The following is a 16156-nucleotide window of genomic DNA, read 5'->3' on the forward strand; positions in this document are numbered from 1 at the left end:
GATGTACTCTGCATAGAAGTTAAATAAGCAGGGTGACAATATACAGCCTTGACATACTCCTTTTCCTATTTGGAACCAGTCTGTTGTTCCATGTCCAGTTCTAACTGTTGCTTCCTGACCTGCATACAGGTTTCTCAAGAGGCAGGTCAGGTGGTCTGGTATTCCCATCTCTTTCAGAATTTTCCACAGTTTATTTTGATCCACACAGTCAAAGGCTTTGGCATAGTCAATAAAGCAGAAATAGATGTTTTTCTGGAACACTCTTGCTTTTTCAATGATCCAGCAGATGTTGGCAATTTGATCTCTGGTTCCTCTGCCTTTTCTAAAACCAGCTTGAACATCTGGAAGTTCACTGTTCACCTATTGGTGAAGCCTGGCTTGGAGAATTTTGAGCATTACTTTACTAGTGTGTGAAATGAGTGCAATTGTGTGGTAGTTTGAGCATTCTTTGACATTGCCTTTCTTTGGGATTGGAATGAAAACTGACCTTTTCCAGTCCTGTAGCCACTGCTGAGTTTTCCAAATTTGTTGGCATATTGAGTGCAGCACTTTCACAGCATCATCTTCCAGGATTTGAAATAGCTCAACTGGAATTCCATCACCTCCACTAGCTTTGTTCGTAGTGATGCTTTCTAAGGCCCACTTGACTTCACATTCCAGGATGTCTGGCTCTAGGTGAGTGATTACACCATCATGATTATCTTGGTTGTGAAGATCTTTTTTTGTATAGTCCTTCTGTGTATTCTTGCCACCTCTTCTTAATATTTTCTGCTTCTGTTAGGTCCATACCATTTCTGTCCTTTATTGAGCCCATCTTTGCATGAAATGTTCCCTTGGTATCTCTAATGTTCTTGACAAGATCTCTAGTCTTTCCCATTCTGTTCTTTTCCTCTATTTCTTTGCATTGATCGCTGAGGAAGGCTTTCTTATCTCTTCTTGCTATTCTTTGGAACTCTGCATTCAGATGCTTATATATCTTTCCTTTTCTCCTTTGCTTTTCGCCTCTCTTCTTTTCACAGCTATTTGTAAGGCCTCCTCAGACAGCCATTTTGCTTTTTTGCATTTCTTTTCCATGGGGATGGTCTTGATCCCTGTCTCCTGTACAATGTCACGAACCGCATTCCATAGTTCATCAGGCACTTTATCTATCAGATCTAGTCCCTTAAATCTATTTTTCACTTCCACTGTATAATCATAAGGGATTTGATTTAGGTCATACCTGAATGGTCTAGTGGTTTTCCCTACTTTCTTCAATTTCAGTCTGAATTTGGCAATAAGGAGTTCATGATCTGAGCCACAGTCAGCTCCTGGTCTTGTTTTTGTGACTGTGTAGAGCTTCTCCGAGAGAAGGCAATGGCACCCCACTCCAGTACTCTTGCCTGGAAAATCCCATGGGTGGAGGAGCCTGGAAGGCTGCAGACCATGGGGTCGCTGAGTGTCGGACACGACTGAGCGGCTTGACTTTCACTTTTCACTTTCATGCATTGGAGAAAGAAATGGCAACCCACTCCAGTGTTCTTGCCTGGAGAATTCCAGGGATGGCGGAGCCTCATGTGCTGCCGTCTGTGGGGTCACACAGAGTCAGACACGACTGAAGTGACTTAGCAGCAGCAGCAGAGCTTCTCCAGCATACCAACAACAAAATGAAAACGATTTCAGTTTCTCTTAACCCAAGAAGACTACAAAGCTAATTGGTTCTTTTTTCCTCTTTGTGTTATTTTTTATTAAGAAGAGAGTGATTTTATTATTTTAAAATATATATATTTGGCTACCTCAGTTTGCAGTTACATCATGCAGGATCTTTCCTTGTGGACTCTCTAATTGTGGTGGCTAATTGTGGCTTAGTTGCTCCATGGCATGTGGGATCTTAGTTCCCTGACCAGGGATCCAACCCACATCCCCTGAATTGCAAGGCAGATTCTTAACCACTGCACCACCAGGGAAGTCCCACCACTGTTATTTTATATAGAGGAGGGGAGCAGCAACATGAATGGACCTAGAGATGGGCATACTAAGTGAAGTAAGCCAGACAGAGAAAGACTAACAGCATATGATATCTCTTACATGTGGAATTCAAATTTGGGAAATGGGAAGGAATCCTGGCATTACAAACAGAGCCAAATGTACTAGAGACTTCCCCTTGGTGCAGAAGAGTTCTCCATGCCTGGAAGAGTCCTGACTTCTGGGTGCTGTGAGTTGGAGATACAAAGTCACGGGTGGAGCACTCACCTGACAGCCCGTTGATCCCAACAATTCCTGCTAAACTTGAAATGCAGACTAAGTGACCATGGTTAGCTTCAAGCATGGCAGGAAGGAAGGCCTTACAAGTCTGGAAGATATAAACACACTGTGTCAATATTCATTACTCCTTTATTATTCTTTCTGCTCAAGTATGTGATCAACTTACAACCTCACTTAATAAATTTTTATTTAACACCTGGTGTTTGCATGTCTGACTCTTTGCGGCCTCATGGACTGCAGCATGCCAGGCTCCTCTGTCCATGAGATTTCCCAGGCAGAAATAGTGGAATGGGTTACCATTTCCTTTCTCCAGGGGATCTTCCTGACCGAGGGATCCAACTGGCATCTCTTATGTTGCTATCATTTTTCTGTTTCCAGTTGAAAATAATGTTTTCCTCACAGGGAAAAGGTGACTGGATATTTCAAGGGTCTGTTTGTATTTCTAGCCCTATGTGTCAGTGGAGGGCTTTTTAAAGACATTCTAGAAGATATGTTTGTATTATAAAGACATTATTTGTTCTGGATGTACAGATTCCCACCATTAAAGGGAAGAGAAAGGAATGCAAGTAAGTGTTGAGGAAGCATTTAGTCATCAAAAACATCAATGAAACTTTGGGAATATCATTTTAACCAGAGACATAGAAACAAATAAAGGTTTACATATATGTACAATCAAGGTAACTCTGTGAAATAATGACATGTGTTTGATAAATAGGTATATCTATTTTCTCTGATTTGATCACATGTGGGGTGTAATATAAACAAGTGTCAGATTTGCTTGTCTTTATTTTATTGTATTTGTTGTAAGATTCCATTTTTCTTATGCAAAAGTTCGATGACTGTACTTCCTAAATGTTTTTCCCCTGGTTATAGATTAGATCAGTTATCACTATTTCCATAAAATAGCTCAGGTTATGAAGATGGCAAATATGTGTTCAGTTGAATTGCAACAAATGATGACTTTATTGTTACAAAAAAAAAAAAAAAAAGAACTAGTATTTTTGAACTTTGGACAGGTTTGCCAATTACTTGGACTTTGTTTTTCCACCTGCATTGCTTTTTGCAATTCTTAAAAATTACCTTTTGGACAACCTTTTAATATCAATAGTAACTGTGTTACTCTGTACTGTCAACTTAAAAGACTTCAAGACTTTAGAAGAATATTCAGTTGGGTCAATTTACAAGAAATATTTGGCTTCCCATAAAATTTTAAAAGAAGTTCAAAGTCATACAGCAAAAGCATGGAGGCACCTAGCAGACTGTGGTGTGGACAAGGAATGTTGCCTGCCACTGCTGGACATCAAGGAGATCAAGCCAGTCAATCCAAAAGGAAATTGAACCTAAATATTCATTGGAAGGATTGATGTTGCAGCTGAAGCTCCAATACATTGACCACCTGTTGCAAAGAATGGACTCACTGGAAAAGACCTTGTTGCTGGGAAAGATTGAAGGCAGGAGGAGGCACAGGAGATGACAGAGGATGAGATGGTTGGATGGCATCACCAACTCAGTGGACATGAGTTTGAGCAAGCTGCGGGAGATGGTGAGGTACAGGGAAGCCTGGCATACTGCAGTCCATGGGGTCGCAGAGAGTCGGACATGACTCAGCAATTGAACAATAATACCAGTAAACAAAGGATGTTTTGGCCATCAAGCCCATAGCCACCTCTGCCTCCAACTCTGGATAGGCCAAGCATTCTGCTTAGTCTATCAATGGGAACTCACAAATGGTCTATCAACAGATAAATGGTTGACTAGTTGTTTATAGAATTCGGGCTTCCCTTGTGGTTCAGCTGGTAAAGAATCTGCCTGCAATGCGGGAGATCTGGGTTTGATCCCTGGGTTGGGAAGACCCCCTGGAGAAGGGAAAGGCTACTCACTCCAGTATTCTGGCCTGTAGAATTCTCCAGGCCAGTTCACATGGACTATAGTCCATGGGGTTGCAAAGAGTTCGACACGACTGAGTGACTTTCATTTATAGAGCTACATGAAATTCTCATATTCACCAACAAAACAAAATGAAAAAAAAAGAAGACTTACCCAGAAGTGAGACATGGCGTTGATAAGAAATGATCTTTCCACCATGTCGTCTGGAGTTTTGAGGAACAGTCTTCCTGTCACGACCCCTGCATTGTTAATGAGGATGGTCACATTGCCCACTTCCTTCTTAACCTGTGCAGAAGCGAGGCAAATAATTCATTTACGTTAGGTTACTTATTTTTCCATGCCATCATTATTATTATTTTTACTTTATTCAGGTAGTTTCTTTAAACACAGCTATTTTATCTCTCTCATAGAAATTCAGCAAGTTTAAAGTAGCTTTATGATTGATTGTGTAAAAAAACACATTGATTTGCCAGTTTTGCTTATCTTTGTGTGTGTGCAGAGATGACCGGGTGTTGCAGTGTATTTTCTCTGCCTCCTATTTTTGTCATGCTACTGTCCCTTTTTGCCAGAGGTGAATGCCAGGGGTACTGCAGAGTGCTGTCTCTGTTTCCCTGTGTGGCTCTCAATGTCTCCCTTTGGATGGTGGTTGTGTCTTTCTTCAACCCGGTGTATGTGGCAGTTCCTTCTGTAGGTGCCCTCTTCCTGACTCCTCTGTGACAAGGTGCAGGAGCTCATCCCATCCCTGTAGGGCATGGCCAGTGCTGAGCACAAAGACATCCCAAACACAGGTATGTTGGATCTCACCTGTGGGATCACAGGTGTCTGTGGGCCTGTGACCTCTGTCAAAAAGACCTCCCCAGGTCTAATTATTGTCTGTGCCCAATTATTTCCCTGAGATTCCAGCTGTGCTACCACTGCTGTGTTCTGAGGGTCTTCCTTCACCCTTCCTTCTGAATTGCTTACCTCATCTCTTACGGAACCTACTACCACCAGCCCTACTTGGAGGAAGCTGGGCTGCAGGAAACACTGCAGTGACCTTGGTAAAGCTGGCCTGGGGCAAAACATGACGTAAAGCATGATGCATGTTCAAACAACGATTTGAAGATGTTTTTGCCCTGAACTGTGTCTTTGGTGCTGTCACAACAATCTGTTCTTTTTTCCGAACAGGAAGTTCAGAAAAAACTTGACTTGGTTGTCCTGGCCCCACCTACTGCTCTGTGTTGAGGCTTCCAGATCACATGGTGGGGAGATATTAGGGAAAAACTGCTCCTGATGTCATCAAGTTGAACAGGCTCTGAAAGGAAGGGTTATTGTTGCTGCATCGATATTGGGCAGAGTGATTAGGCCCCTCTGCTTTGGAGAGGGGCAGTACAGGGACAAACACCCAAGAGATGTGAGCTTTTGGCTTGATGAGGGAGCCAGTGTGAGCAAGTGCTTGATCTTAGACCAACTTGGGGAGGAACTTGGGCCTCTGGAGGATGGGAAATCTTTGGTGTAAGGCATTCTTAAGTATTTAAGAAAAACCTAATGGTCACCATCATCCTGTCCAAGAAGATCCCTCAGTCTTAGGAACCCAGAGCTAAGAAGAACTTTATCTAGGTAATAGGATTTAATTTTCACTGTGAGTTTAGGAAAGCGTTCTGATCTCAGTTTATAGATGAGGAAACAGAGGTTCTTGGAAGTTAAGATTTTGCCAAAGGATAGCTTTTGGCTTTTGGGAAGAATCACAATGATTCTCACTCAGTTTTCGACACACATGCAAGAAAGTAAAAGCTCTTTTTACCTAGATTTACTTCTCTGTGGTCAAAATGATTACTTCTGTAACTAACAAATCTCACGTATGTGAACATGCGCACAGACACACTAACAAATATAAATAAGTGATTGGACCTAGACATTTAGGAATAAAGCATGACGCTGGTTATTCCAACACAAAATTCATTTGTATACTGGGTTTCTGTGGTGGAGATGAGAAAGTTACCTTAGTCAAATTTTGGAAAATTACTGAGCCCTTTTTAAAAATATTATCATTGTTTTTTTGGCTATGCCCCATGGCATATGGGATCTTGGCTCCCTGACCAGGGATCAAACCCAAGGCCCCTACAATGGAAGCCTGGAGTCTTAACCTCTGACCTGTAGGAAAGTCCCTTTACTGAGCCCTTTAGAATGCTGTTATTGAAGTTTCCTATGAATTTCAGGGGTCTGGATAATGTTCATGGCTTGTTGACATTCTGGTAGATAAAGTCTAATGGTAGTATTAATATTTGGGTTTCTTGGGAGTCAATAAGTAATGGAAATTATACAGAACAGTCAATATTAATAAAATGGTTGACTTAGAAAAATTCTATTTACAGGACTGTGAGAAAAGAAAAGTCCAAGACACATTCAAATGATGAAAAGACAACTTTTGATTAAAGTTTTTGGCCTCATTTTCTACTATACAGCAAGGAAATTTTAAACAAGAGGGAAAGATTCATTGGGGGTGATGGAAATTATAGTGCTTTTGATAGAAGAAAGAGGACTATGAGGGTGTCTTTATTGCTGACACATTGGTGGGTCACTGCTGGGGATGTGGCAGGGGTCTTGATTCCAGGCCGATGGAACCCTGGTTCTACTCTGTCACTAATTTGCTCTATGCCTTGGCTTCCTTTCATCAGTAGCACAGACAATGTTATTGTGCCCACTTTACTATAAATATTATATATGAATCCAGAGCCTGTGATACAAAGTGAAGTAAGTCAGAAAGACAAATACTGTATATTAATGCATATATATGGAATTTTAAAAGATGGTACTGGCATTCCTATACGCAGGGCAGCAAAGGAGACACAGATGTAAAAAACACTTTTGGACTCAGTAGGAGAAGATGAGGATGGGATGATTTGAGATAATAGCACTGAAACCTATACATTACCATGTAGAAAATAGATGACCAGTGTGAGTTCGATGGATGAATCAGGGCACCCAAAGCTGGTGCTCTGGGACAACCCAAGATGGATGGGGTTGGGAGGGAGTGGGGAAGGAGGTTTAGGATGGAGGGGACACATGTATACCTGTGGCTGATTCATGCTGATGTATGGCAAAAATCATCACAATATTGTAAAGTAATTATCCTCCAATCAAAATAAATTAGTTGAAAAACAAAAGATTATATATGATGACGCTGCAAATTTCAGAGTCCTGATCTGTGACTTAGTGGTGGTCCTGGAACCGCCACTACCCCGCAGGCTCCTTCCCTGAGCTAGCCCCAAAGACCTCCATCTGTGAACCTTTCTTGCCACATTGCTTTGGCAAAATAAGACCTGATTTTGAGTCCACTTGTTCTGTTCTACAATACCCCTGGGATCTATATATAATCCCTAGGCTATATCCTCATTAGTTGGTGATGGATTATAAAGAACAAATCCTATGAGATCCCAACAAAGAAGGAGGCAATAGTAATTGAAGTCGAAGAACTTCCCTGGTGGTCCAGTGGTGAAGAATCCATGCCTGCCGATGCAGGGGACACAGGTTTGATCCCTGGTCTGGGAAGATCCCACACGCCTGGCAGGAACTAAGCCCATGCATCACAGCTACTGAGCCTATGCCCTAGAGCCTGTGTTCTGCTTTAAGAGAAGCCACCGCCCACACATTGCAACAAAAGAGCAGTCCTCAGCTGCCACTACTGGAGAAAACCCACACACAGCAACAAAGACCCAGTGCACCCCAAAATAAATCAACGAACAATTGAAAAAGGACTTTGAAGCAGAAAAGCAAAGAGGAGGGTTCAGAAGATAAGTGTCTACGCAGATTGCCAGAGGGATGGACAGCCCCTCAGAGATTCTGTCATCACACTGTGTTGCGTGGACACTTTCAGGTTACATAGCAGAGAAGAGAACGACTTTGACCACCCCACTCCTGTCCTGGGCATGTTTGGTTCTGCCCATGACTGGTTTCAGCATCTTGGGCAACTTGCACACTCTTCCTACTCCTCAGTTTCCTCATTTGTAAATGGCAAGGATGCTAACAGTATACTCTCAAGAGGGCTGGGTGTGTTGGTTAGAGGAGTTATTATGGGCTCAGAACAGTAGCTACTTGTAATATAGTTTTTTTGTCTTGCTCTATCTTCACTTGGTTTTGAGGCTCTGGCTAGAGGCCAGGGCATTCCCCATCTTGATCAGCCCATTAAGCTTACAAGTCCAGCGCCTTCCCCACCGGGCTCTTGCTGTAGGCTACCATATGTGCGTGCTAAGTTGCTTCAGTCATGTCCACCTCTTTGCAACCCCATGGACTGTAGCCTGCCAGGCTCCTCTGTCCATGGGATTCTTCAAGCAAGAATGATTACTGGAGTGGGATGCTTATCTTCACTGCACCTCACCCAAGGCATACAGCTAAAACACCACATGAGGGCTGGACTGTTGTTAGAGGGTATGGTAATTACACAATAAATACCTATTATAATTAAAGCATTTATCAGTACTTAGTGACTGGCATGCTGCAGTCCATGGGGTAGCAAAGAGTTGGACATGACTTAGCGACTGAACAATGACAAGTGTGAAGTTAGAACGAACATCCATAACTTAAATCTAAGAGGAAATGTAGTCTAGAAATATGCTTCTTCCCCATCCTCCCTACTTTCTACCCTCAGTTCTAGGTGTCAGTGGGTGTACACTGGAATCATACAATACAGAGACCTAATACTGTGTCCTCTTGAAGATCATCTGGTCCAATCTTTTCATTTTACTGATGAACAAGGAACAAGGACCTAGAGAGGACAGGGAGCTAGACAGGGCTAGTTCTAGTTTCTACAGACTTCTGGTGGCAATGAGTCACCAGAAAAGCAGCTGGCAACAACTCAAAAGGCTCATCAAATTTACAGTTGCATTGTTTTCTTGTTTCCTTTTCTGGAGGTCACAAACTCAGGTTCTTTTTTTTTTTTTTTTTTGCTTCAATCCCTGACTAGGGATTGAACCCACGACCCCTGCACTAAAAGTGGAGTCCTAACCACTGGACTGCCAGGGAAGTCCCTACAAAGTCAGATTTCTGACATGCAGACTCAAGCGAGAGGCATAGGAAAAGAAGTGTACAACAAAATTTCTCCTCTTCTTTTTGCAAAATCACATATTAGATGCAGTCCTTTTCTTGGGCATAGGAGTAAGAACACCAGTCAGCTTACCTGATCAGCAACTCTGTAGACATCTTGTCTATTACTACAGTTGCACGTGTAGGCAAATACTTTCGCATCCCTCTTTTCTTTGATCATTCTACATGTTTCCATGTTGCCTTCTTCGTTAATGTCCCATAGAACTAAAATGGCTCCAAGCCTGGCAAATTCGATAGCCAATAACCTCCCAAGTCCACTTGCAGCTCCTGTTATAAGGACAATCTCTCCCGTAACATCTTTATTCTTCTTGGGAATTATCTTGTAAAATAAAGATTCTAAAAAGTAATATAGAAATTTCCCCAAAAAGATGGAGGTGTCGAGAACCACATTCATACTGATTCACTGAAGAAAGTGATGTCCTAATTAGGAAAAAAAGTAGCTGATAAATTCATGACAGCATCACAATTGCGACACACGTAAAACACTTAGTCCAAGGGGATTTACCTTTGAGACGTCAGTTCTTCAAAGTACATATTTTGGCAACAACTGCTACCATCGTTGAATGTTCGAATTATATAAGTAATGAGAATGCAAACATTTTATGTTGACAAGAATCTTTCCAACTTGCAGGGCACTTCCTTACAGGTAATCTAATTTGATCTACAGGTAATCTCAAGTTACTAGAAAAGCTTCATAGTGAAAGACATACATTGCCTGACTCCTAAACCAAGACTCTGGACTTGCACATGGTCATTTTTCTGTTCAGTTCAGTCCAGTCACTCAGTCGTGTCCGACTCTTTGAGAACCCATGAATCGCAGCACACCAGGCCTCCCTGTTCATCACCATCTCCCAGAGTTCACTCAGACTCACATCCATCGAGTCAGTGATGCCATCCAGCCATCTCATCCTCTGTCGTCCTCTTCTTCTCCTGCCCCCAATCCCTCCCAGCATCAGAGTCTTTTCCAATGAGTCAACTCTTCGCATGAGGTAGCCAAAGTACTGGAGCTTCAGCTTTAGCATCATTCCTTCCCAAGAAATCCCAGGGTTGATCTCCTTCAGAATGGACTGGTTGGATCTCCTTGCAGTCCAAGGGACTCTCAAGAGTCTTCTCCAACACCACAGTTCAAAAGCATCAATTCTTTGGTGCTCAGCTTTCTTCACAGTCCAACTCTCACATCCATACATGACCACAGGAAAAACCATAGCCTTGACTAGACGGACCTTAGTCGGCAAAGTAATGTCTCTGCTTTTGAATATACTATCCAAGTTGGTCATAACTTTTCTTCCAAAGAGTAAGCTTCTTTTAATTTCATGGCTGCAGTCACCATCTGCAGTGATTTTGGAGCCCCCCAAAATAAAGTCTGACACTGTTTCTACTGTTTCCCCATCTATTTCCCATGAAGTGATGGGACCGGTTGCCATGATCTTTGTTTTCTGAATGTTGAGCTCTAAGTCAACTTTTTCACTCTCCTCTTTCACTTTCATCAAGAGGCTTTTTAGCTCCTCTTCACTTTCTGCCATAAGGGTGGTGTCATCTGCATATTATATGAACTCAATTCATGATCTTATATCTAATCTAAATTAATATAGAAGTAAGATTTCCTGCAATACAATTTTTTTTTATATTTTCACATGCACGTGTGGGTGCCAAGTCTCTTCAGTCGTGTCCAACTCTTTGACCTATGGACTGTAGCCCGCCAGGCTCCCCTGTCCATGGGATTCTGCAAGCAAGAATACTAGAGTGGGCTGCCATGCTCTCCTTGAGGGGATCTTCCTGACCCAGGGATCGAACCCATGTTTCAGTCTTCTTTATTGGCAGTTGGGTTCTTTACCACTGGCACCACCTGGGAAGCTCTATATTTTCACATAATCCTTATAATATCCCTCTGACAGAGTCAAACCAGGTACAGTTACTATTGGGTTATAGTGAGGGGTCTGAGACAAAAAAGATTGAGTTGACTTGTTCAAGAGCTTCCGAGGTGGAGCTAAAGGTGAAGAACCTGCCCTCCAATGCAGGAGACCTAAGAGACACAGGTTCAGTTCCTAGGTCAGGAAGATCCTGGAGGAGGGCATGGCAACCCACTCCAGTATTCTTGCCCGGAGAATCCCCACAGGCAGAGGAGCTTGGCAAACTACAGTTCAGGGGGTTGCAAGAGTCAGGCATGACTGAAGTGACTTAGCACACATGCACCCAGACTTATTGAATGCCACATAGCCAGCTAATAAAATAGGAAATGTCAAGATTGAGGACAGAGGTCTCCTGAATGAAGTCCAGACCTTTAACATCCAAAGAGGCTTTCTCTGGAGCTAATTTTCCCAGAGCTACCTTTTAAAAAATAAAATAATGGAGCGTTTTTCCTTTTTGATGATGTATCCTTGATTTTTGATTATCATCTTCTGTTATACTTGAACATTCTTACACAATTATTTCATGTAGAAGTTTAACGTGGTCATCCTTAAAACCCACATTAAAACAGACCACAGCTCCTACACTGTTGGTGGAAATATAAGTTGGTGCAGTCACTATGGAAAACAGACTGGAAGTTCCTCAGAAAGCTAAACGGAATTATCATGTGATCCAGCAATCCCACTCTTGGGCATATTCCCAGACAAAACTATAATTCCTAAAAATACATGCAACCCTATATTCATAGCAGCAGTATTCATAATAGCTAATAAACAGAAATATCAATAACCTCAGATATGCAGATGACACCACCCTTATGGCAGAAAGTGAAGAGGAACTAAAACACCTCTTGATGCAAGTGAAAGAGGAGAGTGAAAAAGTTGGCTTAAAGCTCAACATTCGGAAAACCAAGATCATGGCATCCGGTCCCATCACTTCATGGGAAATAGATGGGGAAACAGGGGATACAGTGTCAGACTTTATTTTTTGGGGCTCCAAAATCACTGCAGGTGGCGATTGTAAAAGAAGCTTACTCCTTGGAAGAAAAGTTATGACCAACCTCGATAGAGTATTGAAAAGCAGAGACATTGCTTTGCCAACAAAGGTCTGTCTAGTCAAGGCTATGGTTTTTCCAGTGGTCATGTATGGATGTGAGAGTTGGACTGTGAAGAAAGCTGAACGCTGAAGAATTGATGCTTTTGAACTGTGGTGTTGGAGAAGACTCCTGAGAGTCCCTTGGACTGAAAGGAGATCCAACCAATCCATTCTAAAGGAGATCAGCCCTGGGTGTTCTTTGGAAGGACTGATGCTAAAGCTGAAACTCCAGTACTTTGGCCACCTCATGCGAAGAGTTGACTCATTGGAAAAGACCCTGATGCTGGGAGAGATTGGGGGCAGGAGGAGAAGGGGACGACCAAGGATGAGATGGCTGGATGGCATCACCGACTTGATGGACATGAGTTTGAGTGAACTCTGGGAGTTGGTGATGGACAGGGAGGCCTGGTGTGCTGTGATTCATGGGGTCACAAAGAGTTGGACACGACTGAGCGACTGAACTGAACTGAACTGAAATAAACAGAAACAACCTAAATGTCTGTGGACAGATGAATGGATGAAGAAAAAGTGGTACGTATATACAATGGAATACTACTCAGCTATAAAAAAGAATGAAATAATGCCAGCAACCTGGATGCAACTAGGGATTATCACACTAAATGAAGTAAGTCAGACAGAGAAAGACAAATACCATATGATATCACTTATGTGTGGAATCTAAAATATGGCACAAATGAACGTATCTATGAAACAGAAATGGACTTACATACATAGAGAACAGACTTGTGGTTGCCAAGGGGCACAAGGGAGGCACAGAGATGGATTGGAAATCTGTGGCTGGAGATGCAAGCTATTATATTTAGAATGGATACTACACATCAAGGTCCTACTGTAATAGCACAGGAAACTATATCTGATCTCCTGGGATAAGCCATAAAAGAATATTTAAAAAAGAATATGTGTAAAACTGAGTCAGTTTGCTGTACAGCCGAGACTAGCACAACATAGTAAGTTGTGCTGTACTTCTATACAATTGTAAGTCAACTGTACTACTTTGATAAAAAAAAACAAAACAAAAAACCAGACCAGAGCTTCTTGAAGAAAGAACAAGAAGTAGCATCATCATCATAAAAGCAGCAGCAATAGATTTGGAATCTTCCGACACATCAGCCAAGTTCTAAGTCTCTGCATGCATTGATTCAATTAGCTCTTCCAAGGGCCACCCTGTCTTACAGTTGAGAGAACAGTGTTACTGAGAGGCTTAGCCAACTAGTCACACTCAAAAATGACGAAGATGCAATCTGAACCCACATAGTGACCTTACAGCTAAGCTCCAAGCACTAAGAGATATAGTAAAGAAAAAAAAATTGAGTATGGTGGAAAGAATTATCGTTGTGTTACATCTACTTCAAGTCATTGAGGAATTAATTTGGGGATTTTTCTAGGACTCAAGTGAAGATGCTAGAGTGGGTGACCTAGGCTCCCTTTATCTGTTCTTGCTTCATCAAAGTTCTTGCTGTCAGCCCTGGCCAGCCAGAACTTTCCACTGAGAAAAGATAGCTGCTGCTGCTGCTAAGTTGCTTCAGTCGTGTCCGACTCTGTGCGACCTCATAGACGGCAGCCCGTGAGGCTGCCCCATCCCTGCGATTCTCCAGGCAAGAACACTGGAGTGGGTTGCCATTTCCTTCTCCAATGCATGAAGGTAAAAAGTGAAAGTGAAGTCGACTCTTAGCGACCCCATGGACAGCAGCCTACCAGGCTCCTCTGTCCATGGGATTTTCCAGGCAAGAGTACTGGAGTGGGGTGCCATTGCCTTCTGAGAAAAGATAGAAAAGAGCATTATTGCCAGAACACTGTTATAAATATTTGTGTGTGTTTCCAATGGGACAAAAAAAAAAAAAAGAAAAAAAAAAGAAAAATCCCCAGGAAAGCATCAGGGCCTTTGTTGAATTCAATGAGTATGTACTGAACATGAGTCTTTTTTTTTTAATTGAAGGGTAATTGCTTTATGATGTTGTATTGGTTTTTGTCATACACAAGTGAATCAACTGTAAGTATGCATATGTCACCTCCCTCTTGAACCTCCCTCCCACCCTCTACCCCATCCCACTCCTCTAGGTTGTCACAAAGCACTGGGTTGAGCTCCCTGAACCAAATAGCAAATTCTCACTGGCTATCTACTTTACATGTGGTGGCATATATGTTTCAATGCTCCTCTCTCAATTTCTCTCACCCTCTCCTTCCCCTGCTGTGTCCCCAAGTCTGTTCTTGTTTACATCTCTATTCCTGCCCTGCAAATAGGTTCATCATTTTTCTAGATTCTATTCATATGCGTTATTCTATGATATCTGTTTTCCTCTTTCTGACTCACTTCACTCGGTATCACAGGCTCTAGGCATTGAGTTTTAAGCTAAGTTATGATCCCCGGACCTGAGAAGCAGGGAGTCCAGTTCCAGGAGATGACAAAGAAACACAGGATTGCAGAGTGAAATTGCTGCAGATAAAGCTTGGTCCCAGGGTTGGGGACAGGGAATGCGGTTTTCAGTAGAAGATAAGAAAATGGGTAGCAGCATTTGCATTTGAGCTCTGCTCAAGTGCAAATTTGAAGACTGCCTTTCAGACAGAGGAAGAGAAAGGACATTCTAGGTCTTTCCTGTTAACAATTTGGATTTATTAAGGATACTAACTATATCCTGAAAGGTATCATCCTTGGAAAAATTTAGAGACTTCTACTTACCTTGACAGTCACCAAGAGTTCATACAGATTTCAAGTGTTCACTCAGGAAAGAGATCAAGCTATGGAAAATTCTTGCCTTGCCAAACTTATATAGACTTTGTGACTCAGGTGCAACCCTGACAACATATAGTATGTTACAATCATGAGAGGCAACCGTTATCTTATCATCTATTACAAATAAACACAAACGGAGCAGAGTTGGGGTTCTGCATCACAGAATTCTTGCATAGAGAACAAAATTTCAACTTTCCTCATCCTTTTTCTGTGGAAGGAAGTTTATCCTCAAAGTAGATGATTTATCTTGAAGTTCAAGTAGCTTTCTCTGAAAATTATTAAAACTCAGCCACAGATTGTTATGCTTGAGGACCATCCTGAGGACAGGAGTTTTGACATTTTTCCAATCATTCATTGTTTAAATGTTCCTTGAACCAACTAACAGACTGCACTCTCCGGCTGCAGAAAGCATTCGAATATGCAACAAAGGGAATAAGTACAAGTAAAGTATATTCTTCCTTCTGGATGTAGGAAGTACTGATGAGAAAAATGGTTACTCCCAGGTGGTGCTTGGGCAGTCATGGCAACCAGGTATTTAGAAAAAAATCATGACGCGTTATAATGAGCAAACACTCATCAAGTTTAAACAACATTACATCTTTCTATTACCTTGTTTTTTCTAAGTCCCAAAATGGTCCTGTGGGGTGAGTATGTGACTCAGGTAGTGACAGCACTCGGGGGTACACAGTGTATGAGTTGAAGTTGGATTTGAGTGCAGGATGTGTGCTCTTTGACTACATGCATATAGTTTCTTTTCAGTAAACTGGAGTTGGAATCACAAGGATCTTCTTTCATTTTTCAGACCCTCCTGAGCCCTTTGCATTAGAGTGTTGGCTGAGAGCATGGAAGATGTATTTGTAGAAATAGCTGACTCTCAAAATGTTAAAAATATTGAAGGAGCGCATATAACAAAGCATTCTGTAAACTGTAAAAGTGTCATGCAAATACTGATTTTTATCACTTGCACCTGCAACTCTTAGGTGATGACAGTAAGTCTGCAGCTGGGCATCCATAAGGAGGCCCACTAAGGCAGAATGGAAAGATTTTCTGTGCTGTTGAGACTGTGCCTCCACTGTGACACTGCTGAAGGGGGCGTGGGAGCCAGGTTTGTGCAGGGATTATGCTAAGTTGCAATCTTGGTGTCAGCTGTTGCTAAATGAGGCATCCTGTTGCAAGGTCAAATCCATGCAC

At 42.1% G+C, this 16156-nt stretch overlaps 1 protein-coding gene across 1 annotated transcript in view; it reads right to left on the minus strand.

Annotated features, from left to right (window-relative positions):
• The window catches only part of LOC120878593 (short-chain dehydrogenase/reductase family 16C member 6), a 22035-nt gene extending 7072 nt beyond the window's left edge, over positions 1 to 14963 (minus strand). The window contains exons 1-4 of the mRNA XM_040261258.1: positions 14912 to 14963; positions 9284 to 9630; positions 4282 to 4413; positions 2230 to 2329 (exon numbers count right to left, since the gene is read on the minus strand). Of these exons, the coding sequence (XP_040117192.1) occupies positions 2230 to 2329; positions 4282 to 4413; positions 9284 to 9604 (553 nt within the window). The 5' untranslated portion in view covers positions 9605 to 9630; positions 14912 to 14963. The remainder of the gene's footprint in view (positions 1 to 2229; positions 2330 to 4281; positions 4414 to 9283; positions 9631 to 14911) is intronic.
• Positions 14964 to 16156: the final 1193 nt, after the last annotated feature.

Source organism: Oryx dammah, unplaced genomic scaffold (genome assembly GCF_014754425.2).
Source record: "Oryx dammah isolate SB20612 unplaced genomic scaffold, SCBI_Odam_1.1 HiC_scaffold_19, whole genome shotgun sequence".
Classification (NCBI taxonomy): Eukaryota; Metazoa; Chordata; class Mammalia; order Artiodactyla; family Bovidae; genus Oryx; species Oryx dammah.